At 32.4% G+C, this 18,937-nt stretch overlaps 1 protein-coding gene across 2 annotated transcripts; it reads left to right on the top strand.

Annotated features, from left to right (window-relative positions):
* Nucleotides 1-12,723: 12,723 nt before the first annotated feature.
* LOC118054416 (ethylene-responsive transcription factor ERF113) lies at nucleotides 12,724-16,467 on the top strand. 2 transcript variants are annotated; one of them, XM_035065989.2, is made up of 2 exons: nucleotides 12,724-13,236; nucleotides 15,566-16,467. In XM_035065989.2, exons 1-2 carry the CDS (start codon nucleotides 13,095-13,097, stop codon nucleotides 16,144-16,146), a joined length of 723 nt encoding a protein of 240 aa, XP_034921880.1. In that variant the 5' UTR covers nucleotides 12,724-13,094; the 3' UTR covers nucleotides 16,147-16,467. The 2 variants fall into 2 exon arrangements, with proteins under 2 accessions (XP_034921880.1, XP_034921881.1); XM_035065990.2 differs by having other exon boundaries at nucleotides 12,728-13,236; nucleotides 15,584-16,467.
* The last annotated feature ends 2,470 nt before the right edge of the window (nucleotides 16,468-18,937 follow it).

Raw genomic sequence — 18,937 nt, 5'->3', positions numbered from 1 at the left:
AATCTTTCTAAATTCAGCGTAAGTCTAACACAACACAAGATTTAAACAATGTTAAGTCTAGAGAATACCTTTCATTCTCTCTCTACATATATGCATCTCACTTTCCCCATTATCTGTATAAACATTATATTAACTTAAGTATTATAGTAAATTTTTTATAGGTATCGTTCCATTCACCAAGTCCTTTAAGTCTAGTTTTATTAGCCCATGAAAAACACCTTTAATCTTTCTCTTAAGGATTTTTCAGTCTTATTATTGGAGCTGTTTGTAAAATCCAAACAAAAAATCATTTTATTAATGTTTCTCAAAAACTCTTTTCATGATTTACAAAACCCGAACATTGTGGTAGCTATGCCAATGATTATGTCTATGGTTACACCAATGACTTGTTAGTGGCTATGTCCCATGTCGCTATGCCAGCAATTACGCTCACATCTATAGCTACATGGCTATGCAATTGACTATAAACAACAACACCCACCACGACACTCCGTTCTATCATCAAGTTTCATGGCAATGCGTCAAGGTTACGCCTACAAACTACTATTATGGTGGCTTGTACACATAAAAGATGTCACTAGGATTTGGGAGCTCTAATGATACATAAAAAGTAACATTATTCATTATAAGTATTTCCTTCTTTATTTTTGCTAAGCCAAGTCTTCCAAACATATTTGTTTATAAGACTTGAGAGATCTTATGATACATATAGATCTCTATAAATACCATAGCTATTTAAATCAAATATCTTAAATATTTACTTTTTAAAAATCTATATAAATTGAGCTTTATTAGATTCTATATCTTTAACTCAACAGAAGTTTACAAAGCTCCAAGAAAATACCATTTATTCTCTCACTACGCACAAATATAACTCATTCTCCGTCATCTGTATATACAAATATTATACTGACTTAAAAATTCAAAGTGTTTTTCTTACAAGAGTCATCGCACACACCAAGTTCTCTGAGTACACTTTTATCTGTCAATGAAAAGCACCTCCATTCTTTCTTTCCAAGATTTTTTCCAGCCTCGTTACGAAGCTTTACACTTCTCTCTTAGCAGGTTGGCTCATAGCTTAATTACTTATTTTTCTACAGTTAGAATCACACTCTAAATGGAAAAATATTCGAGAAGCTAACGCGAGCATTGAGAGTGGAAAAGGAAAAGACTGGTAAAAGAATGAGATGATTTCACTTCTCGCCCGTCCATGGGACCATATCTGTAAAGTTACAAAAATGCTTAGCAAGGAATTGTGCAGGATGAACAGCAAGTTTGTGCAGGATGCACTTTCTTATGCCCTACAGAAGCTTAAACTTTGCACCGAGGTTCCCACCAATGGTGATGGAAAAGATAAGCAGTTTACTCTTTCCTTTGCACCTTTTAAGCCTATCCGTCAGTCTCTCTCTCTCTGTGACAAGAAGTTTCATATGGAAAGTTTGCATTTATTGTTGTTGATCACGGGGGACTATCTTAGGGACATTAAGAGGCAACAGAAGAGAGGTACTTAGCAAGTTAACTGTTGAGCTCCCATGGAAACAAGGTAGGGGTGGTCAATCAGCTCTCCGCTTTGATCGTTTGTGTATGGCTTGGAGGATGCCATGAAGGGTCTGGGGATCTGGGAAGATTTCTTTGGATATAAATCGGTAAGTGCTGAAAAACACCAAGATGGATGAGATTATCATAAAGCATTTGAACAGGGAGCAAGAGGCCGATCAGAGCAACTTCCAGGATTCAATCACTTCATCGACTTCGAGGTACAAGACGAAAAGTTTCTTCTGGAACGGTTTGCGGATGAGTACAAGCCGTTCGGTTGCTCACTTGAGACTGTCACAGATAATTCAGAGGAAGATCTCATTTTTGTAGAGGATTTGGTGGCTTTGGAGGGATTCTTCGCTATCAGATGGACATTAAATCACTTGATTAACCAGAAATTTATGAAGACTCTGAGTAAGCGTCAAGATTTTCATTGCTTCCGCCAAAAGACAAGCAAAAATCTCCAGTGTGATGCTAATAGTGGAAATTGGTGCTTCTCTGAGCTGCTTCTTTATGATGTTTTTGTTTTTTCCATGCTTGGTGAGTAGGATAACTAGCAGAAGAATTTATGGAGTAATTTAGATCGTCAATGTCCAAATAAAAACCTGTTATGCTTAAATTTATGGGATTTTTTGTTCTTATATCATGGTATTTAACTTCATAGGTATTTCTTGAAAATCACCTCTTCTCGGAGAAGATTCCATCTCCTTTGCTGCTAGTTTACGTAAATGAACGAGCCACATTTGTGACTGCCAGGGAGCACTAGAACGTGCCAGGTCAAATTCCAACTTATGATTACGTTTGCTTAACTCGTCAGCTATTAAATTTATTTTTTAAAAATTATTAATTTAAGTTTTATAAATTTTATCATCATTAAAAATTTATATAAATATTAATTTCAAAACCCATAAAATAAATCGAGATAAGCACAAATTAATCTGAATATCTATGTTAATAATTTTTTTATATCAAATTATGCTATATAAATTTTAAATCAAATCCAACTACTTTTTTTATTTGGATGGGCTAATTTACGTTAGAGTTAACTATAAATTATAATCTAACCCTTTAGTTTATCAAAGTTAAGTAATTAATTATTGTAATATTAAAAATAAATAAAAATTCTTTTGATTATTGTCCGCTATGTTTAATTTTATAATATTTTGTTTCAAAAAATGCTTTGTTCAGTCAAACTTCCCCTTCTACACTCATTCCTTATGGTATATAGTTTCTCCTAAAATACGCTACAATCTCTTCATCATTCTTACCAAAAATGACCCTTAATTGAAAAAAATATTTCTGAAAAGATATGACTGATAATTTAAACAGTGAGAAAAAGGAACTGTTTTTTTTTTAGTTTAACGTGGGTGTCTGGGCCAGCTTGTGCGCACCTCGACTAATCTCATGAGCCCTGAAGTTAACGACCATATAAGCCTCCAATGGCCATTATATAAGCAAACTAGGGCTCGAACTTGAGACCACAGAGGGAGCAAACCTCTTGGTCCCAAGTCCTTACCACTAGGCCATCACCTAAATGGTTAAAAAGGAACTGTTTTTGACACTGTGGATCCTGGCTCTCTACACTGTAGACGTGCTCGATTTGACTTAGCGCATGTTCGTCAATGAGACTCGGGAGTGGTTTGGTCTTTACTGCAATATGGTTTGGGTTTGGGGCTCTCGGCTCTGGTTGCCAAGAACTGTTTTGGCACTATGGACCCAGGCTCTCTGGACTGTGGACGTGCTCGATTTGACTTCGCACATGTTCATCTTTGAGGCTCCAGGGTGGTTTGGTCTTTGCTGCAATATGGTTTGGGTTTGGGGCTCTCAGCTTGGGTTGCCATTACCTTCTCATGGCTTCGGTTCATTCTCCCAGTTCTCGTATATATTATAACATTATTCGACTTTTAACCCCACGTTATGTATACAAAGATTTTAAATTTGAAAAACTTAATACTTGAATCCGTACCCATATCTAATTCTTGTGTCCAATTCTGAGCAACATAAATTGAATATAAAAATATAGAAATTAAATAATAGTCTTTGAAAACACAAGAATTAATTAATTGTTTTTGCTGAGCTACAGGGCTCCCTGAGCGATAATTTACTCTTCACAGTATTTGTCCTTTGATATTGCTGCTGAATGATCTGCAGTTAAGCATTATTTTTAATCACGGAAAGCGAATTCTGATCCATTTTTCTGCTGTCGTCACTCTTCTGTTCTACAGAGGCTCTGCTAAGCTTATGGTTGCCAACGCTCTGATGTTGCTGCCACAATGCTATTGAATTGATAAACTCGATTTGGATTATTGCTGATAATTATCTGGTTTGTGGCCATGACAGGTCTAGGTTTACAAAAACTCTATAGAAATCATTAGTTTAAGTGTTATAAATTTTAGATTTATTAAAGATTTATATGATTATTAACTTTAGAACGTGTAAAATTAATCAAGATATACGCAAACTGGTCCAGATATCTACATTAAAAAAAAACTTGGTTTGTGGTTGTTTCTTTTGAGCACCTTCATGATTTGCAAGCTTGATAAACCTCACTATCGAAGGCTATCAGTTCCAAACTCTTCTTCCCGTTTGCAATCCTCATAAACCCATAACCACAGCAAAAAAAATATCATTTCTTTCTGTAAAATTCGTCCTTTCTTCTTCAATTTCATCTCCTCCACCAAATATCTACACGTTGTAGGCTTGTAACTTGCTTCGTTCTGATTACCTGGAAGGGCCTAAGCTTGGACCGTGTTTCTCCTCAGCGTGCTCTAGTTTAAGAACTGTTTTCCTTGGGCCGTGAACCATCTTGCTATTCAGTAGAAGGGCTTAACCATTTTGATGGATTATTAAGCTCAAACATCCCTCTTTCTAATTTTCTTGATGCGGCTCTCTAAATACCTTATTTAAATTAGTCTTTTTGTATAAATTAAACTATTAAACGTCGAGTTAGCTAGACAATCAGGACCCACCACTCATTTTCTCTCCTCTATTCCATGTTCAATTTAGCTTGAGCTGTGTATCCACGTCATGGTTCAGTCACAAAAATATAACAAAAAATAATACTATAGCTTTGATAATCAATTAATATATTTTTGTTAAAATAGGGATAGATAAGTTAAAAGAGAGAGAAACTATGAAATGCGTCCCACTCGCGAGACTAATTCAACATTTGAAACGGAAAAACTTGTTTGAATAATATGGGATAAATAGGAGGGTCATATTAAAAAAAAATCAATTGATTGGGACTGCATCAAGAAAACTACAAAAGTAAAGGTGGCTATGAGCTAATTGACCCCATTTTGCTAAATCTATATAGGTTATAACCTCTGAAAATGACATGGACCGTCTGGAAGGTCGCATTGGGCTTGAGTCATCCAGCACGTAATCGCTGGTCTTAGTCAGATGGGAATATGGCTGTGTAAGTCAGCGACCACCCCAAGCTTGGCTGTTTAAAGGTCAGACTCCTTGCATAAAACCTATCTTCATGGTAGTTTGACAGAATAGCATGATGGCGATTCGAATTCTATCCCTTCAGTCGAACTCGATCGTCTCACTTGAAAACAAATTACATTTTGATGCATGCATATGTATTGATACTAAAATGTTCTTGGGTGTGATTTCTATGTCATAATTCATGTATATTTAAGTGGTGTTTGACAATTTTCGTGTTCAGAAATAACAACATTTAGTAAATATTATGTTTTAGAATACAAGATAAAAATATATTATTCTAGTAAAACTTTTAATTTACTGTATTAATTTAAAAAAACTTTCAAAAAAAGACTATATTTAAATAAATCATTGTCGGTTAATTGATGTGACTTATGGGATCAATGAGCTCTTGATGTTATTTTTTTTTTATCATTGTTGGCCAGACTTCATGTATATATTTGAAATTGTGGTATATTATATTTATTTTTTATATCATCTCATTAAAACTATAAAAAAATATTAAATTGATATTTTTTAATGTTTTTTTTTTAAAACTCAATAAAGCAAAAAAAAAAAAAAACTTTCGAACACTTTTTTTTTCTTAAAAAAAAAAAAAAACCAAGTGAGGCTTGCACGATGCAGGCATAGTTAGAGGTGACACATGAAATTCGCGCAACAAAAGTCACTGGTTTTCTTAAGTCATCGTAAGAATATCTCTCCAATAATGGAAATTAATGTACCAAGTCATCTTAATCAGCTTGCAAATTATTGTCCTCCTTCAAGATTATGACAGAAAGCCAGCATTCAGTCCTTCTAGTGTTTTGTGAAAAGAAAACATGCAAATTGCAGTCCATGTCATACCACCGAACCTCGTCAAGAAGAAGATGTTTCTTGTCTCTAAACTCGCTCAATACTCGGTGCAATGCATGCAATACTAAAAAGGTGTTCGGGATTGCAATAATTTTTTTTAGATATTTTTTAAAGATATATTTGTTATCTTGAAAAAAAAATAATTTTAATATCTTTAAATTAAAAAAAAATCTATAAAATATTATTTTGATACAGTTTCAAGTAAAAAATATTTTTGAAAAGCATTATACATCACAATACCAAACACATATTGAATATGTCCACAACTAAAAGGGTGATATGTTTTTTTTATTATAATAAATAAAAAATAAGAAATTAGAATGATATTTCAACTCCAATACTAAATTTGAAACAACAGTTAGAATTTATAATGAAGTTTAAAATTTGTATTGTCTTGTTTTTAAAATAATAATTAAAAATGATTTTATTAACAATATTAATAATAAAAATAGTAAAAGTTATATTGATGGTGATGGAGTAAAAGAAAGAGTAGATGATGGTAGTAATAATAACATAGTAATAACAATAATATGTTTTCAAAGGTTAATTCTATAGTTAAGAGGGGTTTAAGTGGAAAAATGGTGATGATGGTGGGAAAAAATGGTGAAGATTGTGAAAGGGTGCGTCGGTGGAAATGAAAGTGTTGGTGTAATGATAATATATATATATATATATTTTTTTTTTGAAAAACAAATCTCGTCGAAATACTTCAACCCTTCCATTCTAACAAAACAACAAGATTTAAGGATTATAAATACTCCATGAATTATTCAAGTAAAGGGTTTACAAATTCTATTTTCTAGACATTAATACTCTTAAATCCCGAGGCATTTATCATACCAGAACAAAAATAAACACTCTTGTTCGTAGAACTCAAAATTTATTTTCCCATTTATTGCAATCTCTCTTATAAAAGTTATCAACTTTATTATATGAGACTCCCTAAATCCAATCAAAATAGACTATTTTGTAGGTGCTAAGTCTTTTATTGCCAATTACCTACCTTATCAGCTCTAGAAAATTGAATATTGACGTGAACATATGATTAACCATCATCCAAACAACAAAATATCTCATTTCTGAGCATGTTAGATTTTGGAACATCATCACAAAGTGTAAGTCCTTTTCGGTTTTTCTAGAACTGGTTTTTGATATCTTTAATCACTATCAATGACAGACAATTAAGATACATATGTAATGGGATGTGTCACAGGCCTCCCCACAGCTAATGTCACATTTGCTCAATCAAAGTTTTAATAACTCATCAACCAAGTGCAAGTTCTTATTCAAGTTTTGTTAGCAATCCAATGACAAAATCAAACCTTGCTACCTTAGCAAGTCTTGGCACATGATATAGCACCCTCAGACCTAGTTTCTCAACCACGAGCTACCTTCTTGGCCAAACAACAATTATATTATCCAAAAGAGACTGAGTAAAATGACATGGAGAGCTTTCCACCCTAACAATCTCATAGTCCCTCTAAAGGTTGTTGTCATTAACATAAAGCTCTCCCAATAAGTGGTCATTTTATATGTGATCTCTCTGGCCATTATGAGATAGAAGTTAGTTATCAATTCCATGATTCTACGCTAGAATTCTCCAACGACCTAAAGCCTAGTAAAAAATATATTTAGGAGAAGTTTATCTAGCAAATACATCTAAGATGAGGTTTATAATCCTTATAAGATAAAGGGATCACCTTTATCTAGACGAGTTTTACACAACCCAATCATAAAGGAGTGTATCTTTATGGAGATGACTTTAAGCAGCTAAGATAGCCTGATAGATCTATGGGAACATGTCTAAAATATACATAGCAACCTTGAGTTAGTTATCCAAGATAGTAATGTTATGTGAAAAATCTTTCCTACAACTTTTAGAGAGTTATCATAAGCTTGGTATAACAACTTAGAGTTGAGCTTTATCATGGGTTTTAACAACTTCTATGCTAAACTTGTATCATGTTTCAACACTAGTAAACCCATTAAAAAAAGCTTCATAGAACTATTTAGTATTACTTAATTAGAAAGGAAATCCATACCAGGACATATTTGAACAGGTTTAATAAAAAAATGCTTAAGGTAAAGGAATTGATCAAGTCAATAGCCTCAAAGGCTTTGACAAGTAGAGTGAATGAACGTTTTGTATGGAAGGACTTATATGTCTTACCAAACAGAAGCTTCATGAAGATGAAACAAGTTATAAAAAATCATATACATGAAAAAAATATTGGTATATTAAGGCATGTGCCTCCTCATTTCTATCAAGAGGTTCAGGAAGAGAAATCTTTTAAATAAAATCACTCTTCCAACAAAGATAATACTTTAAAAAATGTTAGAAAAGTCTGGTGATGGAGCACTTGCAATACCCTAAAAGAAGATATATAACTCCACCGAATGTCACCCCTACAGAAGACTTTGCTGCCATCAAGGGAAAAGATTTTATTTAATATCCACCCTTAATAATAACGTCTTCATATACACACAATTCCAAAAAAGTTTTGTTTGTCCCACAAGGACACAAGGCATTATATCGAGGATTTCTTTATGTTGAAGAAAGAGATTGAGAGGCTTATTCCCAAAGGTTATATGAAGTAGAAGTAGTTTGTTAAGGTTATACCCATATAGAATGAGATAGAGAAGAGTCCAACCAACCTATTCAAACCCTGCCTGAGATCAATGTGATTTTAGAAGACATCGATAAGGAAAGATACTTCTAGTAAAAAGAGAAAGTATAAAAAACAGATCTTAACAATGAACCATCAATAAAATCTATGGCATAAGCCTATAACTTTTACCCCAAACCCATAATTAATAGATTTGAGGTCACAAGATTTGAACTAGAAATATTCAAAAGCAACGTGTTCTTTCGATTAGTTTTTCAAAGACAATTAGTTGTACCAACGATTGAATGATTGGTTTTATTTGTGAATATAATTAAGGATATGTATGTATGTTATAATGGATAGCATTGCTCCTACAATAAAGTCTCCAAAATCATTTTAATAAATCTCAACTAAAACTTTTAACTTTTGAAAGACCGAAGGAGTCAAATATTATTGATTCCTTAGCACACAGTTTGAAAGACCGAAGGAGGCATGTGCTTACATGAGTCCTTTGTCTTTAGAGGAAACACCCTCGCAAGATCACATGAAAGTTGAGACAAATAATGAGTCCATTTTATCGCATATATATATACACACACACACACACAACACATGAGTGCACATCTGACATATCTCGCATGTGTTGAGCAATGGCACATGCACGTAACAGGGAGAGACCAGTAGTATATATATATACGTGTCAGCAAATACTCGAGAAATTCTGTCGATGACTTCCCATTTTCCCTTTTGATAAAAACTGAAGTGATTGTTTTCGTTGCTGGATCTGTTTATTAAATTGTTTTTTATTTGGCAAAAACATTAAATTAATATTTTTGAGTATTTGTTCATTATTTTAATATATTTCTAATTAAAGATCACTCTTATTAAACCCCAGACACGCACAGAATGAAAGGTGAGGGGTCATCGGCTGCATCTCGAGACTGGAAAGTTCGGAGGGTGGTTCTTGATGAAATTTTATTTGGAGTGATTGTTTTTGTTGCTGGATCTGTTTATTAAATTGTTTTTTATTTGACAAAAACATTAAATTAATATTTTTGAGTATTTGTCCATTATTTTAATAAATTCCTAATCAAAGATCACTCTTATTAAACCCCAGACACGCACAGAATGAAAGGTGAGGGGTCATCGGCTGCATCTCGAGACTGGAAAGTTCGGAGGGTGGTTCTTGATGAGATTTTATTTGTGTGTTCTATTAAGATGAATGTGCCTGCATGTTTCTGTCCTTACAGATTGATCGCAGCATCCAAACTAATTAAGGAAAGAAAATAGTTAGCTGTACAAGTCCTACATAAAGAAAGCAGGGCCTCACATTATAGGTACAGTTAGGGAGTAGCTAGGCACTGAAATGGCACCACGAGGGCTTGCAAAATAATTACTCTATTTATTTGCTAGCTTTTCTGACAGGCTACAGGGCTCTCGTCATATGCACTTAGTCCCACCCAAATCCTTTGCATTTTCTAATTAATTCAAGTTCCCAGGCTCACCATTGTATATATAATTAATGTTCTTCGAGTAAATGGATGGCAAACAACATGCTGAAAGAATTAAAATCCAATCGGGTATACAGTGCTCATCTGAGACGGTGTTTAAATGTTTTTTATTTTAAAATATATTGAAATAATATTGATTCAGTAACATCAAGAAAACAATTCCATACGAACAAGGGGCCGGGGCATAAGCTCATATAGCTCATGTTTATGCAAATGCAACAACTTCAATTATTTTTGAACTCTTTGGACGCCAAATCCTGTATATTCTGGAGCCTCGAAACAGCGCACGTTCAAAAATGTATTTTTCAACTCTGGCATAGTGCAAAAACAAGTGCTGCTGCCATGCAAAGTTGTAGGTAATCGATCTACCTCGTAGTCATAATGGTAGTCATAATGTTTGGATTGGTTTGAAATTAAAATCATAATTTTTAGTTAATTTGATTTGCTAATTAAGGTTCATAAAACAAAAAAACAGGTTAATTTAAAAAAATGTGACTAAAAGATGCAATATTCTACACAACAATAATTATTATCCTAATACTTAAAATTTATAAAAATAACAAGAAATATATTATTTTTTGATGTAACGGATACAATTATTTATAAAAAAAATTAACAAGATATAATTATTTTTTTTATTATTAACATAGATGTTCTGATTAACGCCTCGACTAATACAATATAGTTTGCTCTATTAACTTTTATTTTTTAATATGATAAGAAGTGATCTATGAAGATGATTAATTTTAAAAAAATATATATATTAAAATATTTTTACTTGATAAAGCATAATAAAAGGATATAAAATCTCAATAATATAAGTTAATAGAGCACAATTTTTTTTAAAAAAAAGGGTTGAATATTAAAAAACCTGACTAGAAAAAAATGATGAGACAAATATTTGGAAAATGATAGTGGGGCCAGAACCCATCACTTTTTAGGAGGATAGCCTTTCAACCCGCTACCATCCGTTCTTGATTCCTCCTCTCGGAATTCTTGTGTCAAACAAAAGGAACTTGTTTGAGGTGAAAAGTTAAGAGGAATAATACATGTTACATGAGAGTATAATCATAACTATTGATAATTTAAATTTATGTGCATTTCAGCCCAATTGATTAAAATACAACTAATTTAATTGAAAATATATATCCTTTATTTAACATTCTATCTAATTTCCTGTTAAATAACACATCAGTTGCGCAGATTGCATTATAAAATATAAAAAATACATGAGATTAAAATCGTTAGATCATTAAGAACTCGTCCCAATAATTTCAATATAAAAACATCATTTACAGTATCATAAAATATAGCCAAGAAATCAACCCCTAACTTCTTGTGATGTTTGAGTCATTCTTTCTGATTCTTAAGAAAAAACAATAGTTGTGTATATATTTATACATAACGTCTAAATATTAAAATGGATAAAATATAACAAAAAAGGCTTAAATTAAAAAAATATCTATAATTCAAGGATTACAGTAAACAATAATTCTGGAGGTTTTGATTAAAAAAACAAACAAACGACAGCAACTATTTAGTGGTTAGTAGCACGTACGTAAAATAGCTCTATTGACTAAACAAACAAAGTGATTCTCATGTTACAGTAGGAAGTAGATGATTTGCTTAAGATTTTGTAGTGGAATGGATTAAAAAATTAGTATAAAAACATATTCCAGATATCACTTACACGTTTTTTAGTTAAAAAAATTTAAATTGTGAGGCGAATAATTCAATTCAATTGACTTAATAGATGCAAAATAACCTGAATGATAAGTAAAAATATAATTTAATTTTAAAAAAAATTTAAGATGATATCTTATTTTTAAAATAGTGAGATAAATTGTTTCATGTCAACCTAGTTAACCTGATAAATCTATGATATGGTTTATGAGATCATAATAACTTCATAAAAAATCAAAATAAATTATAAAATATATTTTTTAATCAATTCAATGTTGATGAATGAAATTAAAAAAAAACTTAATTAAAAAAAACATAAAAATTACCCCGGTCAACCTACCAAACCAGTAACCTATGTGACGAGATTAGGATAACACTGTAAAAAATAAATCAAAACAAAAATAAAGTTTGATTCTCAGTCAATCTAATATTGAAAAATAACATGAAAAAAAAAACACAAAAAAATAACACGAGTTGATATGAGTTAACTAACTAAATTTGTTATCTATGTTATGAGATTGAGATAATCTTGTAGAAAGTAAACAAAAAAAGTTTATAAAGTTTAACTCTCAATCATTTTAATATTGAATAATAAAATTAAAAAATAAATCAATTAAAAAAATCTAAAAAAACTCAAATTAACCCTTGTTAGCATGTCAAACTTATAACCTGAGTCATAAAATTAGGATAAATCCAATGAAAATAAGACGAAAAAACTATAAAGTTTTATCTTCAATAAATTTAATAATAAAAAATAAAATTAAAAAAAATATATATAAAAAATAAGAAAAGTTAATAGTGAATTCGTCTCTTCTTTTAGTTCTTTTTAATCGAGAAATTGACGAATTTGTAGTGTATGTTACTTTCAAAACTCGTTTTTGGGGCATTTTCGCAAATCTTCAAAGTAGAGGAGCAATATCTCTATTTCAGGATACTCAGGGGGGGGCGTTAAAATAATTGCCATATTAATTAATTTCCGCCGAAATACCACCTGTCACTTTTTTTTTTCTTTTAGAAATACGGAAATACCACCGGTCTAATTGTTACTAAAAAAAAAAAAACTTTTTTATATTGTGCCAGTGCTAGTTGCTAGAGATACAAGAAGATAGACACTGACCAATAAATACTACCTGTCAAACCCTTATTTCTTCCTCTGGCTAGCTCTTCTTCCCCTCTCTCTTGTCACTCCCTGTACAACAAAACCCAGCACCAGCCCTTCGATCTGATTCTCGATGTTCAGGTCTTGATCAGAAGCTACAAATCTAGCGAAGCAACAGCGCTCATTTCATGCCCTAGAATCATCATACCAAAACCGAAGAATTTAGTGCATATAAACTATTGTTTAAAGGTGGATCGAAGGCATGGAAAGAGGCCACTTCCACTGGAAGCATCAGAGGAGAAAGAAAAAGAACATGATGAGTTCCCTTCTTATGCCTCTACTTGGTCAGAGACAGACATGTCTGCTATGGTTTCAGCTCTCACTCAAGTCATGGGTACTACCGAAAATAACCCAACTTCGGTGCAATCCACCCCGTATGCTCTGGAGCAATCCGTCGTCAAAGACGAACCTGACCAGTCTCAACCAGTGCAAGATCAAGGTAATGGATGCATACATATGAGCTGTTTCTTGGTGATTTTTGCACTTTTATATGCCCTCCCTATATTAATTTGAGTCTCTCTTTTCAAAAACTTTTATTTATGCCTTAACCAGCTAGTACTAATAAAGTTTTTTGGCATTATTATTCCAAATGATCCAAAAGATGAAATATGATTTACACCGAAAATTTGAAGAAGAAAAAAACAAAAAGAAAAACAATCTAGAGTAGCAAGTTAGCTGGGCAAGGTTAATCATCTGTTTGTATTTAAATTGTCGAAAAGTCTGTGATTTTGGTGCCATTACATTTTTATTCCTATAGATATTATCTTGTCAAACTTGTCACACTCTATCTGCCTATCTAACCATGTCGTTCTCTTTATTTTTCTTGATTAAAAGCCATAAGAAAAAGAAAAAAAAAACAAAAGAGGGCCTGCCTAACCCCTTCAATTTGTTTTATTCTGCGGAGATGCACATGTGAAATTAATATGGCGATTTTAGGGTTTCTCGCCAAGTTCATTGTATCTTACTTTCCGTAAAGAAACTCTCTCTCTCTCTCACTCTCTCTCTCACACACACACACATAAAGTAAATAAGGTGTACCTTACTTGCTCAAAGACGCTCTTTCTTGCTTTACCAAAATCTCACCAAGACAATACATGTTAGTGATGTCAAGGTGGTGACCTATCATTTTTCATGTACTCTAGCTAGCTAGTTGATTCTGACCATTTTTCCCTGTAGAGATAAGCATTGGCTAAAGCTAGCTTCATTGGTGTGAACCTATCATGATTCATGACATTCCTCGTATTATAAGGGAAAAGGGAGGGGGATGGTCACTTCCGTGAATCACTAGCATTCCTTTTTGTTGGCACATTGACCTCGAGCCTTATCCTTTGATAAACTTCCAATTGTTCTTCTCGTTGCTTCACCTTGCCTAATCTTGAAAGGGACAGCATCGTTTGTTGGCGTGTAAGCCCAAAGTCTTCGATGAAAACCACGCAATCTATTAATTGAGTGTTGAAGTTTCTTTTACAGGATGAACTGAATTCCGAGTTTGTTTGCTTTTCAGCTTGAAATACCTTTAACGACTTTGCTCGCATCAAATTATAATTATTCGGATGAAATCATAAGAAACTCTTAAAAAAATATATAAATCTCTGACCTTTTATCCAACCCACGTTCCGTTTGCGTGGCTTTGTGTAGTCCTGCATTCTACTTTACCTGTCCAAGAAACCTTCTATTGAAAATTGCACTTCTTTTTTATTTATACACAGAAAGAGGGGGGGGGGCTCTACATATTTCATCAAAAAATAAAAACATATAATAACTAATTTACTTCGAGACTTACTTTCATTGATCCAATTAATGATTTCCAGGCTATAGCTAGGGGGGTAGAAGTTTTGAATTAGGCTGTACCTACCTACTGAGTGTACAATATGTGTAAATTTTGCAGAATTTTATATGCTTACTTTACATTATTAATTATATTTATTTCAAGTGGGATATATTAACTAACAGTATTTCTTTTCTCAACTCATTTTTTAGTGTTGTCAGGTGATTTAGAATCCAAGATTTCAGCTTATTTTTTTTATTTTATATGTTTGTGTTCCTATATTAATTCCATATGGATATGTTTATTAAAATATTTAGTGTGGACCATCTATCTTTGATAGGATAGGAATATGAATTTAATCTTTTAGAGTTTAAAACTAATTTGAGGACATCATCTTATGGGGGGGGGACTAGATATTAATCTCTAAAATAAAATCCCACTTTATTTTGACATGACTAAAGCATACAATCTCTTTTCAATATGAAAAAAATTAATAAAACTTAATTTCACCTAGCATTTCAATTATTTGAGTTCAGTGGTTCATTGCCATGACAAGATGTCTTAGCTTAGCTTATAGTCAATGTGAATTAAAACCTTAATAATTTACATTTATTTACAAATTAAGCTCAAAAAAATATAATAGTGAGATTGTTCAAATTAATTCAATAAATCCTTGTATGATATTGTCATAATAAAAATATAGAAGTTTATCTATAACTTTCCCCATTGAAAAGTGGAGAATTATTGGTGAACATGACCTAACCATGTACCTGATAATATTAGCCTATTACAGAAGAGAGGGGTTGAACGCACGTCCTTACATCACTTGGAACACTATCTCATGCATAATCTTAAATTAAACTATCCAATAGTAGTCTAATCTTTATACCTGAGTTGCAGTATTTATCTATTTCGAGAATCCTTTTTTATACTTTTTTGACATGTTTGTATCCATAATGAGTGGCTGTTAAAACTCAGTTCCTTATAATTAATCGCTCAGACGATTTTGTTTGTGCAGAAAATACAAGGAGAAGGCATTATAGAGGGGTGAGACAAAGACCTTGGGGTAAATGGGCAGCCGAGATACGTGATCCTAAAAAGGCAGCCCGAGTCTGGCTTGGTACCTTTGACACTGCTGAGGATGCAGCCGTTGCATATGACAAAGCAGCACTTAAGTTCAAAGGCACCAAGGCTAAGCTTAATTTTCCCGAAAGAGTTCAAGGAAGAACCGAGTTCGGCTACTTCATGGGTTCTGGGGCTTCATCCAATGTCATGACTGAACAAAGTCCTAGGCCAGTTGCTCCTCCTCCCCCTCCCCCTCCCCCTTCATCATTTGCACCAGATACTTACCCAGACTTGCTTCAATATGCACAAATCCTTTCTAGCAATGATGCCAATTTCCCGTACTACACTTCAAACCTCTTTAATCAGCAACCTTTTGCTCCCCATTTTTCATCAAGCTTTTTATCACAACAACAACAACAACAACAAGATCTATTGAGATTCTCGTCAAGGTTCGATAGCCCCTCTAGCTCTGATCAACAGGAACATGGGAAGGACTCCAGTAATCCTAGCGAGTAATATGTTAGATTTTCCGCACTAAGAGGGCAACTTGGAATCCTTAGTTGAGGGAATATAAAGTATGGGTTAATTAGCATCATTCCTTTGAAGCAGTAATGCCATTAGATGTCGAGAAGTTCATAATTGATCAAGACCTTCCAAGTATTTTTGTTGTGTTTTGGAAGCTCTTCTCTTTCAATTCCTTTTTCGTTTCAATGCATGGGGTAGACACCCTAATATATATTAGTCACCCCAAGAATCACCTATCAGTTGGCAATCTGCATGCATGGTCTGTACTCTTTGGAGAGATAACTATATATATATATGAGAAATTTTGGGTAATGTATCATTTTCTTTAATTTTTCAAGTATTTGCATGAGGTCTTTATCAAAGTCTTAATCGCTTTTGATTTTGTACTTGTACAATGATGATGGATGTGGTCATTATCTCTTGGTAAAGTTGAACGATGTGGGGTTTGTTATTTATTGGAAAGACTAGAACGCACGCATGCACGCCTATCTATTCATCTACATCCCATCGTTCAAAACTTGTTCATCCCATTAATTATATATATCTTGCCATTTATTCAATGCGAGGGAATTTTTTATGCATTCATTTTCAAGCCTACGAAGCTAACTTTGTGGAGAACTTTAAAAATTTGTCACGACTTCTGAGCTAAAGATAGTGGAGATCTTCCAGAAGACCTATAGTGCTCATCCAGACCTTGAAAATTTAATCGTTTTCTGTTTAGTTATGATCGTTGAATTCCATATTTCAAATTTGGTTGATCGTATGGATAATTGAACTAATAAATAGAGTCCAAAGTAGACGTCGGTTCATATATTTCTTCAACAGTTAATGCTGATATTGATGCATGCACCAAGTTGCCCTTTGATTATGCTCTAAATATTCGAATCAAACACTTCAAAAGTACCATCACTTCATTGAGTAAGGATAAGGATAGAATATTATTTGATTCGCCAACATATCTAATCGCAGACAAGTAATTTGGCATTTGCTCTGATCGATTGTTCACTAACGTTGTCTTCATTTGGTGTCAAATAAAAACCAAGTTTGAGATATACGAGTTAAAACGATCATTATTCACAAATATATATCATTTTTTCCATTTCTAATTACCTAATTAACATTTAATCGAATAAAAAAGCTCAAACTTGTCAGTAATGGATTATAATATAATCGACTATTATAAAAAAAAAATCGATAAAAAAGCTCAAATACCCACCAAAAGAATACTCCATTAATAATATTCTAGAATAGAATATAGTGAAAACCTTAAACTACAGAGTATAGACCATTTAAAAGAATAAATTTTCTACAACATGGTGTAAGAAATTGTCGTAGATACTTCAACGCCAAATAATTAACAAGATACAACAAAATAGATCATTTTTATGTTTTAAACCTGTGGGTTGTGAAGCAGGAAAAAAAAGGATAATGTGGTTTATAAATATAGGGGAAAAGAGACTAAATCTTGTTTTTATTAATTACATAAAGCGCTCTATTAATTACCTATGATCTATAGTCACTACAAAACATTAAAAAAATCTAATATAATTTGAGAGCAAGTTATCAAAATAAAAGTCTCGCAGAATCTATATATGTATATATAAAAATCAATGGTATAAAAGGTGTGAAATTTAAGCTTGAAGATGGCTTCTCCCAGCTTTATCTTTGCTGTAAAGCTCGAAATGATTTTTCTATTGATAATATAGGGATTTTTCGTAAATGTACTCAAACCAAAAGAGATGCCATTTAAAGTTAAGTGCTGGACAATCTTTGGATAATCTTCCAAAAGAACTTTTAAATTGTTTGCAATTTACTTGCTAGATGTTTTGCGTGAAGGGTTAGTTACGACTATATATATATATTCATTTATAAAAATTAAAAAATATATATGGTATTTAAGTTGTAACTAATAATATTTTATTAGTTGTGTACTTTAAAAATAAATATATATAACCATAAATTTTAAATAGAAATTTAATGAGTCATGAATTTTATTTTATTTCTACGCTTTATGTCTGCCTCTTTCTTTAAAGTATAATTATAGCTTGAACACAATAAGATTTTTCACATAATATTCTTTTTAAATACATGGATTAACAATACAAAATTTTGAAAAATCTGATAGAAACCTCCTTAGTATTTAAAAAGAATATAACTATCTTATGAATATTTTAATAACTTACCTTATTTAAAGATTATATATATATATATATATATATATATATATATATATATATATATATATATATAATCTCTTCATACTCTTGGCTGGCTTTATACTTTCATGGTGTCTAAAAAGAATAATTATAATCTCTTATTTCAAGTGTTGGTGACTACATAGTTGCTTGTTCTAATCACACAGAATTTCTAATTAATCTATTTACAATTAGTTTGAAGGACTAGTTTAGGCAATTAAGCTCAAGAATCTTGGCTGAAAGGATAACGACATCTCAAAACGCGACACGCTTCGATCGATCGATCACTCACAATAATGGAAGGAAAAGACAAAAGAACATTGCATGTAAGCGCATATCGGAACCACTTTGAAGAGATCATCAGTAACACGAATTAATTGGGTTTGTCGAGACGCTAAGTTAAATTAACAATGTTATTATATACTTCCTCCGATCGGCAAACATTTAAACTATGTGAAGGGCTAATGAAGAACAGGGAACTCACTTGAACTTTTTAGCAGGGAAATCATGGCTTCTCATCATTTGTCATCTATCAAGACAACTACTTTAGACACGTTAGAAGCGCGAAACGTTAAAGTGAACCAATT

Source organism: Populus alba, chromosome 3, assembly GCF_005239225.2.
Source record: "Populus alba chromosome 3, ASM523922v2, whole genome shotgun sequence".
Taxonomy (NCBI): Eukaryota; Viridiplantae; Streptophyta; class Magnoliopsida; order Malpighiales; family Salicaceae; genus Populus; species Populus alba.
This window is presented reverse-complemented; position numbering and strand designations above follow the sequence as displayed.